The sequence below is a fragment of the Danio aesculapii genome, chromosome 10, assembly GCF_903798145.1.
Source record: "Danio aesculapii chromosome 10, fDanAes4.1, whole genome shotgun sequence".
In the NCBI taxonomy this organism is placed as follows: Eukaryota; Metazoa; Chordata; class Actinopteri; order Cypriniformes; family Danionidae; genus Danio; species Danio aesculapii.
This window is the reverse complement of record NC_079444.1, coordinates 8,644,691-8,668,374: the sequence shown is the minus strand read 5'-3', so window position 1 is coordinate 8,668,374 and position 23,684 is coordinate 8,644,691. Positions and strand designations below refer to the sequence as shown.

Below are 23,684 nucleotides of genomic sequence, written 5' to 3'. Positions count from 1 at the left end.
GAATTTATATTTTTTAAGTTTTTCTTCTATTTATTTATTTATTTATCCCTTATATTATATTATATTATATTATATTATATTATATTATATTATATTATATTATATTATATTATATTATATTATATTATATTATATTATATTATATATCAGGAGAAATAAATAGAATAAAAACACATTTAAAGTGGACGTGAAATGGTTTCCATTGCATATACATTAAATAATAATAATAAGCACAACATGATGTCCATGAGCACTACGGGATATGTTTTTTTTTCTGCTTGTCATGAATGTTTGCATTGCCCGGCCATCTAAACCACAGGAAGAGTGGGAGCAAAAAAAGGTGGGACAGCAGCGGTAAACCTCATGACATCACGAGCTCCAGTGCCATTGGCTGCTTCCAGAGGCAACAGGGCTTAAAAGCCAACCAGGCATCCCTCACTAGCATCAAAAACATTGCAAAGTCCCATCTGATAAACGGGAGCTCAGTCAATCCTCAAAGATCTCCACATTTCTCCACGAGAGAGCAGGTAAGTCATCTATCTCTCAGTATATTTCTATCTGTCAGGATGTTAAAAATGCTTTAAGCATGCAGATGTTAGAATAAGCTTTGAGTTTAGTAGAAGATTCTGCAGTTTAAAGGGGATTTACAGCACATTTGGGCTATTTTAACAATAGTTTGTGCAGAATAAGTTCTTCTATTCCAGCTCCTAAATATAAATACAAGACTAAAGTTATGAAGACTTATAATGATTTATTTCCAACCACAGTTTATTATAGGCACAGATGATTAACATGAACTCGACAGACGAAAGAGGAAGCTGCGGCTATGGCATATAAAGGCCTTACTAATTTGTCAACTGACTCATTTATTCCAGCGACACAACCACTAAATTAAACTTCCATACAAAAGAATAATAATACTGGCTGAGTGACATGCTTCGTGTTCAGCGCTGCACTTCGCATTTCCTTTCGACGCCACAAATTTCAGGCCCAGGCTCTCAGCGTTGAAGATCCTAATGAGAAACTGAGCCTGGAGCCAGAGGCGTGCTATTTCTTGGGACTGCGGCTGAGTCTACATATAACTTCGGGAATTATACACCAGAGTAGATCATTATAGGTATAGCTAAACACACACCACCTCAACTTATACTTTCTGAAATGTCGCTGTATAGCTAAAAACAAATGAGATGTTTCATGGTGGGGACTGGAAGGAAGTCTTTGCCAATTGCCAACATGTTTCTGAATGCCCTTAAAAGGAATGCTTCCTTCCGAGTCGGTTTGCCTAAAATGCGTAAATCCCAAAATAAACTCACTCTCAAGGCAGTTTATAGTTGGAACATTATAGCAAAGCTGCACATGCGATGCTTTCTGTTAAACACTACCATGGAGTGGCTGGTTTCACTTTTAACAGCCTTTCAAAGATGCATTTATAAGGTCAAAACTAATTTAGTTTTTCTCTCTCTCTCTCATTTGTTTTGTTTTAGAATATTTTGCACACAAAATGAAATCCATTATTGTTTTAACACTCCTCGTCGCCACAGTCTTCTGTGTACCTGTAAGTTCACTATCAGTATTTAGCTTTATAGCTTATTACATGTTTATTTCTGTCTTATAACATGCATATATACACTTTTTTTTCACAGGTGAAGCGCTCGGCCAGCAGTTCAGAGAGCTCAGAAGAGCTTGTGATTGTTCAACGGGCAAGTATTTGATTTGATTTGGACAGAATGAAACCACACTGTGTTTAAAAAAGTACAGTTACACTTTATTTTGATGGTCTGTTTGTTGAATTTAAGTTACACTGCATCTACATGCCAACTAATTCTCATTAGATTATAAGTAAACTGTTAGGTTGGGGTTAGGGTTGGTGTAAGTTGACATGTACTTGCAAAGTTTCTTAGTCAGTTAAATGTCTGTTGAAGGAGCAGTATCAACAGATATTAATCAGGCAGTCTACTAAAACTCAAATGGACCTTCAAAATAAAATGTTACCAAAAGAACTATTATCGCAAGATCTTTTTAATAAATCATCTTTCTTCTACAGCCACCTTCTATTCTTCGAAAATCTGCAGCCAATGTGATCCAGGTAGAACCTACACAGGTAAATCCCATTAATAAGTCACTTAAAAATGTATTTTGTGTTTAAAGGAATAGTTAGGATGCAAACTTTTTATATATCAATAATGATAAATATAATTAAAAAAAAGTTTAATACAAGCACCCACTGCTTACCTTAAATTGATAACTATTGGATATCATTTGGGAAAAAAATTATTCTATAAGTGAATCCAACTTTAATGTTTATTGGCATCTTGTGACTATATCTGTATTTATTTGTAGTGTCCTTTATGCGCCTTTACATTATTAGCCTTTGTACGGTGGCTGATAATGCACTGTAACATAAAACATTTGCAAATAGAAAAAACACCAGCAAATTAGAAAAACATCTTTATCAGTTTGACAGCACACATGCGAATCCATACAACGCAAACACAAATAGAAAACGTGCTGCAAATCCTTGCAAAACCTTCACATTGTGATAAAAAAACCAAGAGATGACTGCAGTTAGCATTTAGTATTTTCATTATGTTGTCCTTTGTGTTTTAACGATTAATAAATTAATTATTTTTATTAACTTTGAAAGTATATTAAGATATTAAGTTATTTTGGCTGTCTTATAAAATAACTTTTCAGCTAACCTGCGGCAACCTCTCACTCTCCCTCGTGAAGCAAATACTAAAGTAACTGAAACAGCAATTCATCGAAATTCTGCTAGTCCTGGCTCCACAATAGAACAGATTTCTATTGACCCCACTGTTAAAATGGCCAACTTTGCAGCAGAAAAAAAGGTGTTTACAGCTTGTTACAAAGAATGATTTTGGTTCATATAGCTAATATTACCCTTCATGACAACTGTGAGGGGGATGAATTTTTTTATAACTCTTCCGTTTTGTTTGTATTAGGTATTATTAAGTTTGCATAATTAAGGGCGTGGCCACTTGAGTGACAGCTAGGTCTCGCTGGTCGCTGTCACTTCACCTTAGCTGATTCCGACTGATTAGTCGCTGAACTCGGCATATGCATCGTATTACTGTTTTGTTTTCTGTGGCTTTACACAGTCAGTTGCTTTTGGAATTATTTCTTACAATTATTAAATGATATGCATGCTGTGTGCACTTAATTGTGCTCAAAAACCATTCACGTGGCCTCCATTTCCCAGGTGAGTGAAATTATATACTTATACCATCTCAATGTGTTTGTTTTATTTAAGCTCATTTATCCGCTCATGCTCCGCTTCTTTGCCCTTATTTGGTGTCCCCCAGTCGATGCGATGACGCGTGAACAAAATAGCACGGTTGGCCACGCCTACTTGTAGCTTTTTTTGAGTTCTTCAGAAACCTATGGTTGACGTCACGGATACTACGTCCATATCTTTTACAGTATATGGGCTAATATCATGCAAAAGTCAAAGGAATCATGTAATTAAGGCAAGGCAAGGCAAGTTTATTTATATAGCACATTGCATACGAGTATATCGAGTATAAGAAAATAAAAATAACAAAGAATACAATTTTTTAAAAACAGATAAAAGCATTTGTTGAAACAGATTTTAAATGACTGGATAAATAAATAAATAAATAAATAAATAAATAAATAAATAAATAAATAAATAAATAAATAAATAAATAATCAGGGAGTTAAAAGAAACCAAAAAAGGTCATCTGAAGATGTTTTCTTAATTTGCTGGTGTCTTTTTTTATTTGCATGCGTTCTGTTAAGCGACAGCATGTGGAGCTCTCTTGGCGATCTTTGTGCCTTTTTTTTTTGTGGAACACAAAAAAAGATTATCCATGCAAAAAAAAATTTGTTAAATCAGTACATTAAAAAATTATCATAATTAATCAAATTGATTTTTTACCTGACTTACCGAATAACTGATCCAGATGAAGTTTAAACAACTCGCAGTTCCTCCCCTAATTGCTATTATATTCCTTAGGAACATAAAAAATTTAGTAATTTAACACCTTTATTTACTTTTTGTATTGTTAGTAATAAATAAATAAATAAATTTATATATTTTTCCACTAAAGAAGATACAGTTGAAGTCAGAATTATTAGCCCCCCTTTGAATTTTTTTTTCTTTTTAAATATTTCCCAAATAATGTTGAACAGAGCAAGTAATTCACAGTATGTCTGATAATATTTTTTCTTCTGGAGAAAGTCTTACTTGTTTTATTTCGTCTAGAATAAAAGCAATTTTTAATTTTTTAAAACACATTTTAAGGTCAAAATTATTAGCCCCGGTAAGCTATATATTTTTTCGATAGTTTACAGAACAAACCATCATTATACAATAACTTACCTAATTACCCTATCCTGCCTAGTTAACCTAATTAACCTAATTAAGCCTTTAAATGTCACTTTAATCTGTATAGAAGTGTCTTGAAAAATATCTAGTCAAATATTATTTACTGTCATCATGGCAAAGATAAAAATAAATCAGTTATTAGAAATGAGTTATTAAAACTAATATGTTTAGAAATGTGTTGAAAAAATCTTCTCTATGTTAAACAGAAATTGGGAAAGAAAATAATTCACGGGGGTTAAAGATTCTGACTTCAACTGTAAGTCACAATGCATTGTATAATTTAAGGCTGAATAAATGATAACTATTCTCTTTATGTCAAAGTGCTTATATAAACTAGCATTTCTGAGTTATTTAAATTGCTATTCAAAAAAGGATGTGGTAAATGCCACATGCATAAGACGTGCAGTATTGTGTTATTTACTCTTAGGTGTTTGCTTGTGTTTCAGACCACGCCAACAGAATCCAATGAAAGCACAGACAGCGCAGATGACACTGAGGTAAATGAAGACTCATCCTCTGACCACACCACACGTCAATGCACTCCCACAACAGCCAATAAAAGACAACAGGCTCTAAAAATACCTTTCCGCTGGTCTAGACACACTGTAAGTGACCCTGCTGTAAGCCTCACTACTGTTTTTTTGCATTTACAGGAGGCAGATGAGGAATCTGAAACAGATGAGAAAGAAGAGGACAATGTGAGTGACTCTAATTATGCTAAAATACTTACATTATACTGTACATGTTAAGTAGATCCACTGTGCCCAGTTATTAAACAATAGACTAAACCACTTTTTTATTAAATAAGACCATAATTTTTTTTTTCAAAACCCTTTGTTATGATTTTGGCCATAGGACTTGTTGATGACCTTGGTTCTGTTTGATACGGATTCAAATCAAAACCATTTTAAAAGACAAGATCATTACCTTAGTTTTGTATTCATTGATGCCCTTGGTTCAAATCATCATGGTTTTAAAACAAAACCAGTAGAAAGGCTACGGTCAGAGGATCTAATCCCTCTAGCTTGGCCTTTGGATTCAGTTCAACATGGGTTCAAAATGCCAAATGCGATAGTTTTGATTTCCATGGAAAGCTGGAACTGATAAAGTAATAAGATTTCCATTGATTTAATGGTTTGTTAGAATAAAACAATATTTGGCCAAGTTACAACTTTAGAAAATCTGGAATCTGAGGGTTCAAAAAAATTATACTTGAGTTAATAATCACCTTTAAAGGTGTCTTTACGAAGTGCTTAGCAATGCACATTACTAATATAAATAATTTTGATATATTTTACAGTAGGAAATTTACAAAATGTTTTCATGAAACATGATAGTTACTTAAAGGTCCCTTGAAATGCTTCGAAATGTGCATTATATTTTAACGGTCTAGGCGCAAAGTCTGAAGCGCAGGGTGCAAAAGCATTAAAGGCGTGTCCAAATCCACTTTTGCTATTTTAAGGACGGAAAATACGCTCTACGCCGCGGCACATGGTCTAACAGGGTTAAGCTTATTCTCTTAATGAGTTATAGGTGTGTTTTGAGAATAAACCAATCAGAGTCTCATCTCGTATTTCCTTTAAGAGTCAGTTGCGTCGCTCCATGGCGCTTTTGCTATTTACATGGCGGACTTTGTAAGTGGAAAAACGGAACAATTCAAAACAGTTAAAAAAAACAGTTAAACCGCATCTGCAGCAAGAGGATAATGAGCCTCCTCCATTCGGCCTTTACTTTCACTTTCTCTCCTTCGTGGATAAGGAAATGTGTTAGACGCACTCACTGAAGACATCCTTAAGCGTACATAATTAATTTCATTTGTTAAGTGCAAAGATTTGTTTCAAAACTATTTCTAAATTCAGTTCTAATTTACAGCAAACTAATAAATGAACAATAATAACGAAGTGTGGTCAAAAAACTGAGTTATATCCAAAAGACACATCCTATGCCCCATATGGTCCAAAACCTTACAGGTGGACAAACCTAAGCTTGTTTTTAATAAAACAAATATAAATATGCATATAATAAGTAATAATAATGATAATAATAACATTATACAAAAGCAAGTTGTTGTGAATAAACTGAAAAAGCCCCCGAGGTAAAGAAGGCATGGAGGTAGTGGTTTTTATATTTATAGAAAAAAATAATTTTGGTAACATTTTAATCCTTTAATTCTTTTTCATTTATAAAGATATTTCTGTAATGTTGTACATCCTGCGTGTTTTAAGCAATGTGTAAGTGAGGCGCACAACTGACACGCTCTGCTCTGGACTTTAGACCTGCTCTCAGTCTATTTTAATTCCTCAAAACAGCAACACGCCAACAATGCGTCTTAACACACCTCTTTTCCAGACCAGAACGTGGCGCAAATAGATTTGCTATTTAAACAATGTGGCGGAAGACGGGAAAATTAATAAGGTTGTGCTGGTCTGAAACTAGCAACACATCGTGGAAACATGTCTTGCGCCTTACTGCGCCGGGTGTATGATAGGGCCTTTAATCTCAACCAAAGAGAGGGCAGGACACAGTGTAGCCCCTCCCCTTTTAAAAAACAGCCAGTAGCGTTTGGTTTTTCTCACAGCTCTGCCAGCGAGAGCCTCAAATGTAAAACATCTTGAAGGGGGCGGGGTATGTCAGATACAAAAGAGCTTTTAATTGGTCATGAATTGATGAGAAACTGAGGTGACGTGAGGAAAACCGTTGATACATTTAGGCGGAAGCAACAAACTGCAAGCTGTACATGTTTATACCAGTTTTATATCTTCTCAATGCGAATTTTGTCACTGTTTTAGTGCGCACTAGCGTATAGGTATTCTAAAAATGAACAACACTGATACGGACATCTAAAACATTTTATTTTAATTTCATGGGACCCTTAATATAATGAGTTTTGGCATAAAAGAAAAATCTATAATTTTGACCAAAAGAATGCATTATTGGCTTTTGACTGAAAAATACCTGTGCAACATAACACTGGCTTTCTTGTTCAGGGTCACGCATGTAAAATGTAAGTGCAAACTAAAACTAAAATCCTTAACTTCACTTATTAAACAACACTCTTTTAATAAGCACTATGGTGGACATGCTTTAATGCCAAAACTAAAAAAATAAAATAAAAAGTTTCCCCTCCCACAGATATTTTTACTACCCTAATCATACACAATCATTTGGTCAATTGTATTTTGTTGTATGCAATTAGCATAAATGCTGTCCCTATCACACCTGCTCCCTGATCTCTGACCAGTTTTTGTGGACTTATTCCACCCTACGACATCCGATGGACTATTTACAGGAAGGAATCTGGCAATATATTAAACATTGCAAGCTAATCATCCTATTTAGACTGAATGCAAAACTGTCATAATGCAATCACAGTGAATACGAATTAGAATTAGTGAGGTGTCCAGACTTGTTCCTAGAGGACCACTTTTAAGTTTAGATCCAACTGTAACAATTAGCAAACTAACAGTAAGGGGTCATGGTTAAAAATAATGTAGCTGAAGCTGTCAAACTAACATCAACAGAGAAGGACCACCACTCCAAACACAGAAGCAAATGGTCAGACTTTGAGTAAAGATTATCAAAAATATTTTTTTAGCGGATTAACTTGCACAGATTGATTGTTCACCAAAAGAATAGCAATGTGCGCTAGCAAAATAAACATTGTAAATTGTAATTTCACATAGAATTTAATTCTGGATCCTTCAGTACATGACAATATTGGTTTTGTGAGATGCTGGATTAACCAATGACATTTCATAATGTTGTTGCCCAATGTTAAGCAAGGCACTCCACCATGCTACTGTAGTAGAGAATCTTCAAATCTTATGTCAGTTATGTTGCTCATTCATGTGTGTTTCCTATTTAGGAGACTGACTCCAGTGAGAGTGAATCTGGAGAAACTGATACCACCATTATCCCAGTCACAGTCGATCCCACGCTGGGTCCCATTATCAACACAGGTCGGGGAGACAGTTTGGGCAACCCTAGCGACTACAAAAAATCCATCGTCTACGTAGACGCAAAAGACTTTGAGAAACTTCCTTCACCATATAAATCCTACAGCAGTGACAAGCTGGGCGGCTTGACATTTGTGAGCAAGAAGATGTCTGCCTATGATGATCAGAGCATCAATGACGTGGAGAAAGAGATTAAACTGTACAAGGTAAAGAGAAGGGTTGCTTTATCTTCGTAAAATGTGTTGACAATATGTGTTTCAGATTACTGTAGTGGTTTTAGCACGGGAGTAATCGAATGCACTCAAATGAATGAACTCATTTTAGAGAATCAGTTCATCCTAAATGATTCTCTCTCATATACTGTATGTATAATGCAAAAAAGTCCAAATTCTTCCAGGGAATCAGATCTTTAAAGATTCATTCATTCATTCATTTTCCTTCGGCTTAGTCCCTTATTTATTAAAGGTCGCCACAGCAGAATGAACCGCTAACTATTCCGGCACATGTTTTAAGCAGCTTATGCCCTTCCAGCCACAACCCAGTACTGGGAAACACCCATTCACTCTCACATTCAGACACGCATTCATACACTTTGGCCAATTTTTTTACCCAGTTTACTTATAGCGAATGTCTTTGGATCCTAAAAGATTAATTCTATTATAAAGCATATACTGTAAAGTTTAAAAGTTTTAATAAATCAGCTTTTGTGAAAGAATCATTTTAATTAGCATGTTAACAAAATTTGACTTCCAGTCGTATAAACTGTTTTAAAAACTGTTTTATTCAATTATTTTGAAAGCCCAATTGAAACAGTACATATTAACTATCGCTGTTTTTGAAAGAGTACACAGATTACCATGGATCGTAATGCACTTTGAATCTTGTAGAGTAGTAGCTTTACTGTAGTTTGAACTTCATCTGTGTTAAGCTGCTTTGACAGTCTACATTGTAAAAGCACAATAGAAATAAAGATGAATTGAACAGTTTATATACTTTAAATCACATCTAGCTAATTGCTTGGCAAGTTAAACATTCAAAGTAGCTTCCCCACTATTGATTAGAGATCTTTGTGACAAGTGATTCCACTATTGCCTTATTTACTTGTTGTATTAAGCAATTTCATTCACAAGTGGATGAAGTTATGATAAGTACAGCTGTACAGTTTTGTCCAATTTGTTCTGGAAGAAGCTGAAATTAGATTTCATGGAATTGCAAACTCTTTGCCTATTGACACATGATCATTATGGAACATTAGATTCATACTTCATTGCACCAAAAGTAGGCTTTAAGTACAAAACTATAGATCTTATGAAAGTGATGAAGAGCGTGACACATGAATACATCACTGGACAGTGTCAATCCATCTCAACTGACCACCAAGGTTGTAATAGTTTTGGATTTTTTATTAGTTTTAGTTTATATTTCGTTTAGAATTTTTGTTTTCAAATTCATTTAGTTTTAATTAGCTTTTAGAGGGAGATTTACTAGTTTTTATTAGTTTCTATATTTTGAAATTGCTTCATTTTAGTTGAGTTTTTATTAGTTTCAGTATTAGTTTTAGTTTTTTTTTTTATATAAATAGTATTATCGGTTCACCGCTTCTCAAATCTAATCTCAGTGTACTGTTCTTATAACTGAATAACAGTATAAATTGGTTTATTTTGAGTCAGAGAGGGGTATTAGGCATGTTAATCAGTAAGTAGTTTGTGGATAAGTGGTTACTGGAGACGTGAATCGTTTCAAATGATTCAGTTCGATTTGGTGAATTCAATTGAACCGGTTCACTTAGTTAAAAAGAACGATTCGTTCGGGATCACTAATACAGAAATAAAAACTATTTTTGGGCACAAATGTGTTAAAGTAATCATTTTAAGTTTCTGTATTTAATGCTGTCGCTGTGCTGCTGTCATGTCCACTCATTGCTTTTGTCGCGGGAGCAACAGCGAGAACTAACTGGAGGACAACTGGCTCAATCTGGCCAATGGCATCAGGATTACAGACTCTGAGGTGCCATATGGGTCAAACACATACAGCGCGAAGTAAATTGATTTAATTCTAAAAGTCATACAGTAATATTATGTATTGAATACATTTACAAATACGAAACAGAAGGACGTTTCTGCTAAAATTTTAGTTAGTTTCAGTTAGTTTTGTATGTACACAATACAGTTTCAGTTCATTTTAGGTTTTTTTTAATTTTCGTTTTAATTTTTATTTCACTTAATGAAAATTATTTTAAATTTTCATTTTCAATTTTTTGTTCGTTTTCGTAAACTATGACTACTTGTGACTGGATCACAACTAAAAACCCATCTTTTTCAAGAGTACCTGAACACAGATAAATAAAACCAAGACCCCTCTTATCTCCCCACCTCATCATACACCAACTCAAAATACTATAAATTCTGAGTGTGCCTCTCACAGGTGAGTGGGCTTAACAAACTACCTGTAGAAAACACAATTATTCATCTTACTGACACATTAACCGACACAAACACTGTGCATTTACAAAACGTGCTTCACACAGGTTCTACAAACCACCTGTAGAAACACTTCCTCTCTCACTCTCTCAAAAAAACAACAACTCTAGCACTCTTACTCTAGTACTTAATTCTCTGAGCACAAACACGTTACTTTGTGTAACTAGCACTTCTTGTGTGTATTGCCTCTTCTTGTTGAATTGCTGAATGCCTCCTCGATTGAACAAAAGCGTCTGCTAAATGACTAAATGTAAAATCACTAAAACATGTTAATACTTGTAGAAAATGTGCCCAAACAGTGTTCTTTTGATCCTCAGGCTCTCCAGGTGCATGATCTGGAGGACGAGGACACTAGCACCACAGAGATGGACAACATGGAGGCAAATGAGCGACAGGCTGCCCTGGGAGCCCAAGAGATCATTCCTGTCGGGGACCAGGCAGCTACAGAAGAAGAAGCAAGTGCTGGTGACTCTCCCAGCGACAGCGCCAGTGCAAGTGCCAGTCAGGAGGAGAATGAAGAAGAGTCGGACAGTGAGGAGACCACAGCGACACCTGGAGCTGCAGACAGCGAATCCAACTCCTCTCAGAGCACAGAAAGCCAGGAGAGCGACTCGGATGAGGAGACCACTCAGACCACCGAGGCCTCCGTCATCATCGTAAAGTAAACACAGCCGAGCACAAATCCTTCATGGGCTGTCGACACAAACGAATGCAAATGTATACTTGTATGGTGCTTGGTGATTCACTCATGTTTAGCGTGAGTTAGACGACAGATGGCAGAGCACAAAGATGCGGTTCATACACTGAAAAAAATGATTCATTGGAATTACTCAATTTTTTTAAGGTTAGTGGTTGCAAACTATTTACTTATTGAATTTAAACAAACAAAATTTACTAATGTTCAACTTAAGTTGTTTGCAACCACTTACCTTAAAATTTTTTAGTAAATCCAATTAATCATTTTTTTTCAGTGTATGAGCTCTTGAACTGCTGCCAAACTTGTTCAGATGCAGTTTCATCTCAACAATGTCTTCCTGTTCATTGCACATTTATTTACAATCCTAATGTAAATGTAATTTTATACTGCTCTATGTAATGATTTATCATTTTATGAATAAATTTTGTCCTATATGAACAACGGAGTGATTTTATAAGTCTACTAAGAATATACAGCACAACAAAATCATGCTTGTAATGTCCATAAGGTAATGACTGATTCCCAGCTGGTACCAAAATGGCCCAAATTTTGTTAAGAGAATCTCTCCCACTCCATTAAACCACAGGCAGCTTGAACTGTTGATACAAGGCTAGCTTTAGTATTTTGCATCAGCAAATTCTGAATTAGGGCTGGACGACATTGCTAAAAAAATGATCATGATATCATGTTTCATATCATTTGATATCAATAATTATTATTTCTTAACAATCCATTTAGGTATATTATGATTTTTTAACCACTTCATTTTAATTTACCAACAATACTAAGGCAAATAGTTTTAATAGTCAAAAACAAAAATATTTTAACTAAACATCTCTTTTCATTCATTCATTCATTCATTCATTTTCTTTTCGGCTTAGTCCCTTTATTAATCCGGGGTTGCCACAGCGAAACGAACCACCAACTTATCCAGCACATATTTTACGCAGCAGATGCCCTTCCAGCCGCAACCCATCTCTGGGAAACATCCATACACACTTATACACTACGGACAATTTAGCCTTCTCAATTCACCTGTCCCGCATGTCTTTGGACCTGGAGGAAACCCACGCGAACGCAGGGAGAACATGTAAACGCCACACAGAAAGGCCAGCTGACTCAGCCGAGGCTCGAACCAGCGACCTTCTTGCTGTGAGGCGACAGCACCACTGCGTTGCCCAACATCTCATTTCTATATACTAAAATAAACATGTGTTAAAGAGACTCTTAAACTTGATAAATAAGATAACACTTACAAAGTGTGTGCAATGGTAAAGTGTGAACGGTGAACAATCAAAGCAAACTTTAAGGTAGATCAACATCTGTACAATGTGAATAATGATACAGTAAACCTCAAACTCTGTAAACAAATTATGAAATTATGATGATCAAATCTCAGCTTTCAAGTAAAGAAACAAACCATCATTATTCAAATACATGTTGCAACATTACAAATTGTGAAGTTGAATGACTACATTACCCCTAAGTTGAAAAGTATTATAGATTGGGTGTTAGTGGCTGACGTACACAAGAAAAGAAACCAAAAAGCCACTTTGGCGACATCCTTACATCATTTTTTATTTACAATCTCCTCACTGCTGCCATAAGGCACTCAATTTCACATGTGTTATTACTCTGACCTAAAGTGACGAGTGTGTGCGCGTGTTTTCCTTGACCATTTACAATGGGCTTTGTGCTCGTGCTCCCCTGGCATCTCTCATATTTAGGCAACCATCAAGCGTTTTCTCAGAGGATGACAAATGGACAAATCATTGCTGCAGCTCCGATACAAGTTTATGGAGAAAAGTAAAAAACGCTGCATGAGCGCTTCATCCCGAAACTTCATACCGAATCTTTTTTTTTTCTTGATATTGACAATGGTGTGTGATCAGTAAATATTGATATCTATTTTATCGCTCAGCCCTATTCTGAATAATTGAAATGTTGCTGCAGAAATTAAGACTCATTAGACCAGGCAAACATTTTCTAGTTTTCTCCTGCAGTTTTGTTGAGCCTGTGTGTTTATTGTAACCTTAGTTTGTTGTTCTCATTAAGGAAATCAGCTGTCTTGACTTTCAGCTTCAAAGTTTGGTGTGTTATGTGTTCAGAAACGTTCTTCTACAGGCCTTTGTTTTAACCGGTAATTATTTGTGTCTTTCTATCATTCAACCCTAACCCTAAGAGCTTTCACTTCAACAAGGCATTTTCACCCACAACACTGCTCTCCGAGCATTTTTCTTTTCTGATCATTCTCTGTAAACTCAGATGGTTTTGCATGAAAACACCAGCAGACCAGCAAGTTCATACTCAAACCAGTCCGCCTAGCACCAACAACCATACCACATTCAAAGTCACTTTAATTGCCTTTTCTTCCCCATTGCACCACATCTACAAACCAAAATGCATTGACTTGATGTGATTCAATTCAGAAATAGCCCAGGACAAACCAAGCTGACATCAAAGAACTAGCAGAGATGAAAACCGACTATTTTGTTGCCTCACATTGGCAGCGTCTGGTATCATCTGGACCAAAAAGCTGCATGTGAACACTGCATGTGCATGTGCATGTGCCTTAGGGCTGCTTGATTATGGAAAAAAATCATAATCACGATTATTTTGGTCATAATTGTTATCAAGATTATTCAAAATGATTATTAGTTGAAGTCAAAATTATTTACCCTTCTGTGAAATTCTTTTAATTAAATATTTCCCAAATTATGTTTATCAGAGCAAGGATTTTTTCGCAGTATTTCCTATAATATTTTTTCTCCCCTTAAGCAATATAGTACTTGCCTAGTTACATTTAATTAAGCCTTTGAATTGCACTTTAAGCTTAATCCTAGTATCTTGAAATCTTTAAAATATTATGTACTCATCATGGCAAAGATAAAAGAAATCCTTTATTAGAAATGTGTAATATAACTATTATGTTTAGAAATGGGTTGAAAAAAAAATCTTCTTTCCGTTAAACAGAAATTGGGGGGAAAAGGGTCACTAATATTTCAGGAGGGATAATAATTCTGACTTTAACTGTATATATACAGTTGTTTTCCTCCCTGTAAATAAGAAAAGGGAAATAAAATACAAAAGAATAAAAATATGAAACAAACTGTGCTTTACGCATTTTCACTGTAAGAAAAAGACTTTAATTATAGCTAAAAGTCCTTCAGTCAAGAGCAGTGAGTGATTTTCCCCTTTGGTTGTTTGATTACTGATAAAAACAGTCAGGTGCAGGAATATTGCACGCTGTCACTTTAAGAACAGTGCGGTTCTGAATAATGGTTTCACTTTTATGTGTCTTTTGATTATTAACTCGTATGTTTATTGCACATATGAGGGTTATTATGAATAATCACTAAACACACACACACAACAGCATGCGATCTCTTTTGGGCTTTTAAAAACATGAATGATTCTAATGTACATCAATGAATGACGCGCATCCCATGCTGCAAACGTTGCATTACAGTACATGCTTTTAGTAATTTTCACATGAAACTGAGCTTTGCAGAGCAACAAATGTGTACAACTGGAAAGGGGGTGGTATATGATGCAGTAATCGTTTAATCTCAATCAATGTTTTTTCATAATCGTTAGAAGCTGAGATCGGAAATGAATTTTTGATTAATTGCACAGCCCTACTGTGCATGTATACAGTAAGAGGATGTATCTTTCTATACCTGCAGGTGTCTGTATTGGCATCCCACAAAGGATAACCAGAGCTAGTGCTGCACACATAAGGAACACATGGGGCCAAAAGGAAGCCCCATGTTAACAGTGTCCAGAAGCACTATCGACTTCTCTGGGCTCTGAGGCATCTGGGATGGATCATACGCCATTTAGTACCAATTTCACTCTACTTTTTGCTCATTACAGAAGGGGTTGCTCATGCAAACATGTCTGTTAATTCATATTGTTTGCAAATAATTAAGAAAACCCAATTTGTTTTTGTTCCTTCATGTAATTTTCTTAGTTTTGTCATTTAAAATTTTGTTCTCAGGCACTCACTGACAGCCCAATGCGCAAAAGATGGTCATCAGCTTGAGATGTCCTGGCCTTAAATATAAAAAAAATATTAAATTAAAAATGTGCTTTAAAATTATTAGCTGAACGTCTTTGAACAATAAATACAATTCTCATTCACTTTTATGACACCATGAAGCTGAAGGCATCGTTAACCTGTTATAACCATATTCAATGCACATAACTAGACATGCACCACAAAAATAGTAGTAATATGTCTGCTGTTAAATGTTTGAAAAAATACAATTCATATTCTTCAAAACATGGGGTGCTCTTGAATAGTCACCAAAAGAAACTAGATGTTATCCGGTGGTCATGTTTGGTACTTCGGCTAAAAAAAGCGTTTGAGCTTGCGAAATTCTGTTGAACAGCACTGTGAAAAGGGGTGGGATTAAACAAGATGATCAGACATTAAAAAAGCGAGCGATTGGTCCATTTTTTAAATTTCTGTCCAGAGAGGTCATGTTTTGATCCTCAAATGGTCTCACGCAGTCAAGTGATGCAATTTCACTGGTCAGAGTTCACCAAGCTTGAACTTTGCAATGCAGTGAACTGCGAAACTTGAACTCGCATGAGCTTGCATTTCTGGTCTGACACATTCACGTGGGTATGAATGGAAGTCTATGGGGAGAAAGTCCAGTGTGATGGCAGCTTTACTGAAATATAATTTTTTGAGAAATCAACTTCAAATTTGGAATATAATTAGTTCAGCCATTTAGTTTTGATTTTATGTCAATTTTAGGCTAAAACAGGTTTCGTAAAATACATGCTTTATGTTATATAATAAAACATACATTTACTGTTTTTATTCATTATTTTTAATAACTTGTTTTATTTCACTTTTTAAACTTTTTTCACTTTAGCTACAGTCTGACATTTGTCTTCTTTAAAATGAGAGAAAGCTTAAATCTGTGCACTAAATTGTTGAAGATTGACGATCATTTAAGTTGAACATGACAATTTTATGTCTATGTTCAAAAAGTTAAGGGGTTAAAATAAATAACCCCTTATTTAACCCCTTATGATAAATATCCTATGATGAATGAAACAAAACTAAACAAAACAGCCTCCAGTTCCAACAATGCATGGCTGTTGTGAATGACAATGTATTGTATGTCTGTAAATAACAAGACTCACCTGAAAATATGTTAGAAAAATCATCTGAATATCTTAAAATGAACATTCTCATTTATCACGCAGCTCTCTTTGTAAATGTTTTGATGTTTGATTTGTCTGAGGACCCAGACAAATAGCCTATTTGTTCAACTTTGAAGTTTGAAGGAGTCTCTGGTGCTTTGTAATTATCCTGTTCTCTGTACACGGATAGTCTGGGCCACTTCTCACCGAAATAAATACTACACTGAATAAAAATATCAAATTCTTTGTACCACAAATGACATCGGTGTTAACAAAGTAATGTAACAGCACAGTGTTCAAGGCTTCTTCTCCACTAAAGTGACATTTATCACAACGTACTGTTGGTTTAATTACATCTGGTAATCACAGAGCTATCAAATCACACCAAACTACTGCGTTCCTCCACCGTCTGGTAATGTTTTGCAGACGCTTTTTATATATAATTAAGCCAACATCAAAAACGCACATTTTGATTTAGAGGCTTAGATGTCATTAAAAGACATTTTTAAATCTCATTAAATCTTTAAATCATTTAAATCTCAACAACAACAACAACAACAACAACAACAACAACAACAACAACAACAACAACAAACTTGTTCATTCATTTAAACACCAATTTCAGGCTTTAGGTGCATGAAATTGCAAACTGTTTAAAACAGGTCTTAAAGAGCAAGTTTCAAAAATAATAAGTCCAATATTTTATTAGTAAAGTAAATAAGATAAAAAAATGGAGATGTCAATGTGTTCAGGCATTAATGAGTATTTGATAAAATAAACAACAATGTGGACTACTGAAGGTTTGCATTGTTGCTTCACAAAGTGACATCGCTACCTACTGGCCTGGTAAAGATATAGGTGTATAGATGTATACAATTTAAATAAATAATTAATATTTTAAGGGATAACTATTCTTTAGAACCATCAAATTCCGTAAAAATACAAAATAAAGAAAATATTCTTCTAGAGTTTGAAAATTATTTTTAAAAAAACTGAAAAAGTGTTTGGTTAATTTTGATTGAGGAGCAAGATCGACTAGTTGCAGATCCTTACTGATGGAGGATTTTTATGTCATGTAATAATATCTGATCAATGCATTTTTCAATATCACTCAGCATCTTTGTATCTTTTGAGTTTCAGTATATTTTGTGACACTTAAAATTCTATAAAAGGGTGCTACTAATAATGTTTATTCCTTCATTTTCTTTTCGGCTTAGTCCCTTTATTAATCTGGGATCACAACGGAATGAACCGCCAACTTATCCAGCACATGTTTTACGCAGTGGATTCCCTTCCTGCTGCAACCCATCACTGGGAAACATTCATGCACCACGGACAATTTAGCCTACCTAATCCACCTGTACCGCATGTCTTTGGTGGGGGAAACCAGAGCACCCGGAGGAAACCCACACCAACACAGGGAGAACATGCAAACTCCACACAGAAACTCCAACTGACCCAGACGAGGCTCAAAACAGCGACCTTCTTGCTGTGAGGCGATCTTGCTACCCACTGCGCCAAAGCGAGGCGTCATTAATGTTTAGTTTGACCTAAAGTATATCCATAAACAAATAATCAAAATAAAAAAGGAAACATATAAATACAAATTATAAATAAATAAATGAAATTTAATTTAAAATAAATATGCGAAATGCATTATTAAATAAGAATAATTGCGTATCATTCGTTCCATGTCATTTACAATAATACTACAAATAATGCTATAGTAATAATAATAATTCTTAACAATATTATTTTTATTATTATTACATTTAAAAGTTGCAAAGAAAGTTACTAGTCTGATTATATAGATAATAAATAAATAAATAAATATGTGAAAGGCATTATCAAATGAGAATAATTGTGTATCCCTGGTTTCATGTCATTTACAATTATGCTATACAAATAATGCTATAATAATAATAATATTTAGAATTTAAAATTTAAAATATTAATTATTATTATTATTATTATCATCATTTTATTAAAAAAGGTGCAAAGAAAGTTATTAGTCTTATATGCTGATAAATAAATAACTATTTATCAGCTCAGACAGTTATTTACTTAAGTTATTTATTTGAATCTAAATAAGAACTTCAACAAAAAACCCTTCGGACCCAAATTATGGTCTAAGTTTCAGAAAATTGTAAAAGTATATTTTTCCTGTTTCAAAGGCTTCCATAAATGATACCAAATACAGACATGACAAAGTTTAATAACCATTCATTGATTTCTAGCTTGTCCATTTCAATGTACATCAGATCAAAACAGTTGTACTTCAAAAACAATACATGAAGATGAAATTAAAAATAAATTAATACAAATTCTTGATAATTACTTGAAATTTCCTGAACAATATAATATTTTTATCTTAAATTTTCAGATTTATGTTTAATAGGCCGCACATTATTAGAACCCACTGAACATTAAAATGGAGAGACTATCCAAAAAATAGTTCACCCAAAAATAAAAATTCTGTCATCATTTAATCATCCTTTACTTATTTCAAAAATGAGAAGAAAGCTGGAAACCAGTAACCATTTGCTTCCACAGTAGGCTTTTTCTTCTATGGAAGTCAATGGTTACAGGTTTTCAGGAAACAGAACAGCAAAAAGAAACTCTTTTTGAAGAAAATAAAGTTTTGAAACCACTTGAGGGAGAGTAAATAGTGAGTAGTCCTACTGTAATTTTTGGGTCAACTATCTCCTGATTTAAACCTTGTAATTCTACACTAAATAAAAAAAATGTTTATTAGTAAATACTATCCTTCTTTGTTCTATACAATCTATAAAGTATTGGCAAACACATCAATAAATGTGAATAAAACCACTGAAAATGTTGCTTACTTCTGTGCTTGGAACAAAGTTCTGCCATTCTCCTTTTCATCCTAGTGGCTACTTCTCAAATTGCAACATGCAGAACTGTTTGATTGTATGACAGAATTTTCATATCATGGACTACAGGCTTTAAACTTAAAAAAAAAAAAAAAAAGATCTGACGTGTTGTCCATTTAAATGGATGCAGGGTCTGACAATGTGGGCATGCAGTTTTAATGTAAATTTCAAAAGTTCCATTACTCATTACTATTTTCTTCATTCGTTATTAACACATAAACATCATAACATCAGAAATCATCAAGCATTCAGAAACATTCTCTCTTTTCTTTTTTCTTTGCATGAAAATGTGATTCAGCAGCAATACTCTGAGCACTTCAGTTATCACCCCTTTTTTCGGTGGTGATTGGAAGACTCGTCACATTCATAGTAACAGAGTCTGTAAAGTTTGCTGCAGTGGTGACGGGTGCTGCTGTTGTGATTTTCTTGTCAGTGATGGGCTGATTTGTTGTGCGAGTAGGAGGCTGTGTGGTTGTGAAGTCCTCCTCAGAAGATTCAGATTCACTCGATTCAGACTCGTTTGATTCAGACCTCTCATCTGACTCGGAATTTGATGAAGCTTTGGATGAATCATTTTCTTCCGAACTGTTTCTTGACAAATGCAACTGAGGATTTAAACATATAAACAATATTATCATATGTTCTTTTGCTGGTATATTATGTGATTTGTTTCGAAGGTCTTGAACAATAGGTTTACATTCACCCGAGCTCTAAAACACTTGCATTTTATCAAAATATCATAGACTAATGTACATTAAAGCATCAACTCTATCTTCTTTTTGTTGTTGTTGTCATTATTTAGGAATCCAGTCTTTGTAGTCTGAATAAATTTTTGTTGTTACTGCAGTATTGTATTGCATTGCGGTATTGTAACACTTTCTGGGAAATGTAGTCTCTTTAGTGCTTCATAAGACATACAACTCATGATTTTCTGTGGTTGATAATGAATAAATGTATGGTATGGCACCTGTATTTTTAAAGTATAATGCTCACATTTCATACATACACATACTTGTACTGTATGTATGGTTTACAAGGACCTGGGGCGTAGCGGACATTTGAAAAGTGTATGTGTGTGTGTGTGTGTGTGTGTGGGGGGGGGGGGGGGGGGGGGGGGGTTGCTACGTCCCTGACGAGGACTCTCCATATGTGTAATATATTTTATACTGTAAAACTGCTTATTACATGTCCCTACCCCTAAATCCAACCCTCACAGAAAACCGGTCTAAAAATTTTATATTAAAAAATTTAATAAATATTATTTTTAAGCATTTTGAATTGTGGCATGTCCTTGTAAACTGCTTAAACAGAGTACAACTACGTCATACACATGTCAATTTACACTAGTGTACTTGGTGTCCTCGTAAACCATCCTGTGCTAAACCTCATGTCCCATTCTGTGAATTTAAGTAATTTTTTGTTATTTGCTCTACACCATCAATCATAGAAATCATTTTACACAATTAAAGATATTCTTTGAAAAAATAACTTTGATATCTTTAATTTTGACTGACTTAGGCCACGTCAAAGATTTGCTTCATTTCAAACTCAGAAAATTATCTTTTTCATTACATTTTCAGTGATACAAGACACATTCATGAGAAGTTTTGTAAAAACAGGTGTAATTATTTGGTCTAAAAAGCATTTAAAACATTTACATATTGGAACAGCAGCTTTATTTGTAAAATCAAATATCAGTAGAAAATGGTAATAAATATATAAAAAGAATACATTATAAATGAAATATTGATAACTATATAAAATATAAATATAAAATCCCAATGTTTTTCTGGGTTATGAGATAATTGTGATGTGACATGACAATCCATGATTGTTACAGCATGCTGTAACAAAGAGTTGTTCTAAACACAAGAAAGGATTTAATAGCTAGGATTTTGTATTTATCCTGTAATACAGGTAATTGCTAAATTATGTAAAGATGTTGATTTAAAATGTGCTTTCTGTAATGATAAAGAGGAGAGAATTGTTTATTTATTTTATGATTGAATTTATGCACAATTGTTTTGGTGTGATCTTTTATTTTTTGTTAAGCAGAGTATGAATATTGCATTGGAATTCAAAGAAAAATATGCTTTATTTTTTTATGAGATTACAGTTAACTTCAGAAAATGTGGTATATTGTTAATTTGCTCATTATATATGGAATTTTTTTATTCATAAATGTAAACAGGCAGTGAAAAAAACAAATTTTACACACTTTAAAATAGAAATAGGTCATTACCTACAATAAAAGAAACTAAAAATACCAAAGCAAAAAGAACTGTTAATTATCTTAAAGCCTTCAATTTTGTCTTTGAATAATTGTAATTTTTTCCTTTCTTTTTATATTGTATTTATTTTGATGTCAATATAATGTTGTTATTGTCCTTGTATGTTCTGTGTTCTAAAATTGCAATAAAAAAGCTAGACTTTAATATGCGAAAAACCTCTAAATGCCATTTGAATTTTCTCAAAGACAATAGAAAGAACTTATTTGTCACCATAAAAGTAAAATTTGAGCTTACAGTACACACAAAAATATCAAGCGGCATTAAAAGGTTTTTGCATCAAAATTCTTCATATGTAATAAAACACTATAATATAGTTTTAACTATAAATTACAATAGTATTTTTCATGAGTAAGCATTACATTGGCTGTATAGGCAGACAATCACTTTAACTGCATATTTAGCAAAAAAAATAATAATAAAAAACTATCAAACCCTTGAAAATACTTTAGTTTCTCTGCATTTATCTTTGTTTTTATTTGAATTTGGAAGAAATGCCATTGGTAGTTTACAGAAGGAAACAAAAATGATGTTTTACTCAAAAAACATGACTTTAAATCCAGAGAAACAAAGAATTTATAAAGATCTGTTAATTTTTTTTCCATAATTGTAGAAATCGTAATAAATACAAAAATGTCAAATCTTTTTTTTCTGAATACTTACTGGTTTTGAAACGACCAACGCAACAAAAAGCATCAGAATCAATCCCTTCAAAGTATTCATCCTACAAAATAAAACCACCAAAACACATTAAAACCAATACGCTTTGGTTAAGTTAAATCATGAAGATACAAAAGAATTACAATTATATTTACAGCATTTGATTTGCGTGCTCGTATTTGTCAATTATTCAGTTACCAATATAGATTAAAAAGCCATAAATGCATCATAACTCGATATGAGTTATGAGTTACCTTGTGTAAATGTTCTTGTCCAGTGACAGTACAGTCGCAGTCTGTATTTACCCTGGCATCTGTGGCTTAAATACTGGATGGATGTGAGTAAACCGGGGCTTGGTCCTGCAAATTCCTGTTACGACAATACCAACCAACATTTGTGCAACTTCCTGGTCTCTATCACTTGCAAAATCTCTTTTACACTCAGTGTGTAGTAATCCAAACAAGAGTGTAAATCATGCGGCATCACTGCCCCATTGTTTAGAAAAACCACACTGTCTGCTACTTGTTGAGCTTAATAGCAGTGAAGGCTCAGAATTTAAACATACTATATGTATACTGATTTATTGTACTGTATATGTCAGATCCACACATGTGAAATTATGGTCTATGACTTTATTATTGCATATTGGACAAGCTCCAGTGCTCCAAATAGTTAGTGCAGGAGCTTGGTGTACCACTGGGTTATATACTGTGCACTTTAAAAAAAGATGGATCTTCAAAGGTTTGCTACATTTACAGTAGTGGCAGTTCTTATTTAGAACCATGTCGTCATGAAGAAGCCTTGTACCGTTTAGGCTTTTTTATTTCCCGCCTTTTTTTTTCAAATATTAAACTGTCAAAACATAAACAGCTACTGGTTGTTGCTACATAGGCTCACTCTGAAATTTTAGCCCTATATACATTTCTGGAGATCGCGAATTATGTAGCCTGAAGTACGTATGGCTGCATTTCTTCTTTAAAATGAACGCTACGGGGCGGTATGATGCCATTTCTTTTCACGCTTATCAGCTGGCTGTGTACGTCGGTGGACTTCTGACACAGAGAGGAGTTGACCATTCCAAAAAACAGGTAATACAAAAACAGAAGCCAAAAAATAAAACAAACAAGTAAATAACATGATGAGAATGTGGTAAAATCTGAAAACGTGGCAAAAAATCAGA

At 34.1% G+C, this 23,684-nt stretch overlaps 2 protein-coding genes across 2 annotated transcripts; one reads left to right on the top strand and one right to left on the bottom strand.

Moving 5' to 3' along the window:
• The first annotated feature begins 426 nt into the window (after positions 1–426).
• On the top strand, positions 427–11,943 carry spp1 (secreted phosphoprotein 1). The gene is made up of 8 exons (XM_056467082.1): positions 427–527; positions 1,485–1,555; positions 1,644–1,700; positions 2,045–2,101; positions 4,816–4,866; positions 5,023–5,067; positions 8,235–8,531; positions 11,123–11,943. Exons 2-8 carry the CDS (start codon positions 1,502–1,504, stop codon positions 11,468–11,470), a joined length of 909 nt encoding a protein of 302 aa, XP_056323057.1. The 5' UTR covers positions 427–527; positions 1,485–1,501; the 3' UTR covers positions 11,471–11,943.
• A 7,186-nt stretch (positions 11,944–19,129) lies between these two features.
• scpp8 (secretory calcium-binding phosphoprotein 8) lies at positions 19,130–22,851 on the bottom strand. The gene is made up of 3 exons (XM_056467086.1): positions 22,759–22,851; positions 22,508–22,568; positions 19,130–20,161 (listed from the first exon to the last, which is right to left on the bottom strand). Exons 2-3 carry the CDS (start codon positions 22,565–22,567, stop codon positions 19,874–19,876), a joined length of 348 nt encoding a protein of 115 aa, XP_056323061.1. The 5' UTR covers position 22,568; positions 22,759–22,851; the 3' UTR covers positions 19,130–19,873.
• Positions 22,852–23,684: the final 833 nt, after the last annotated feature.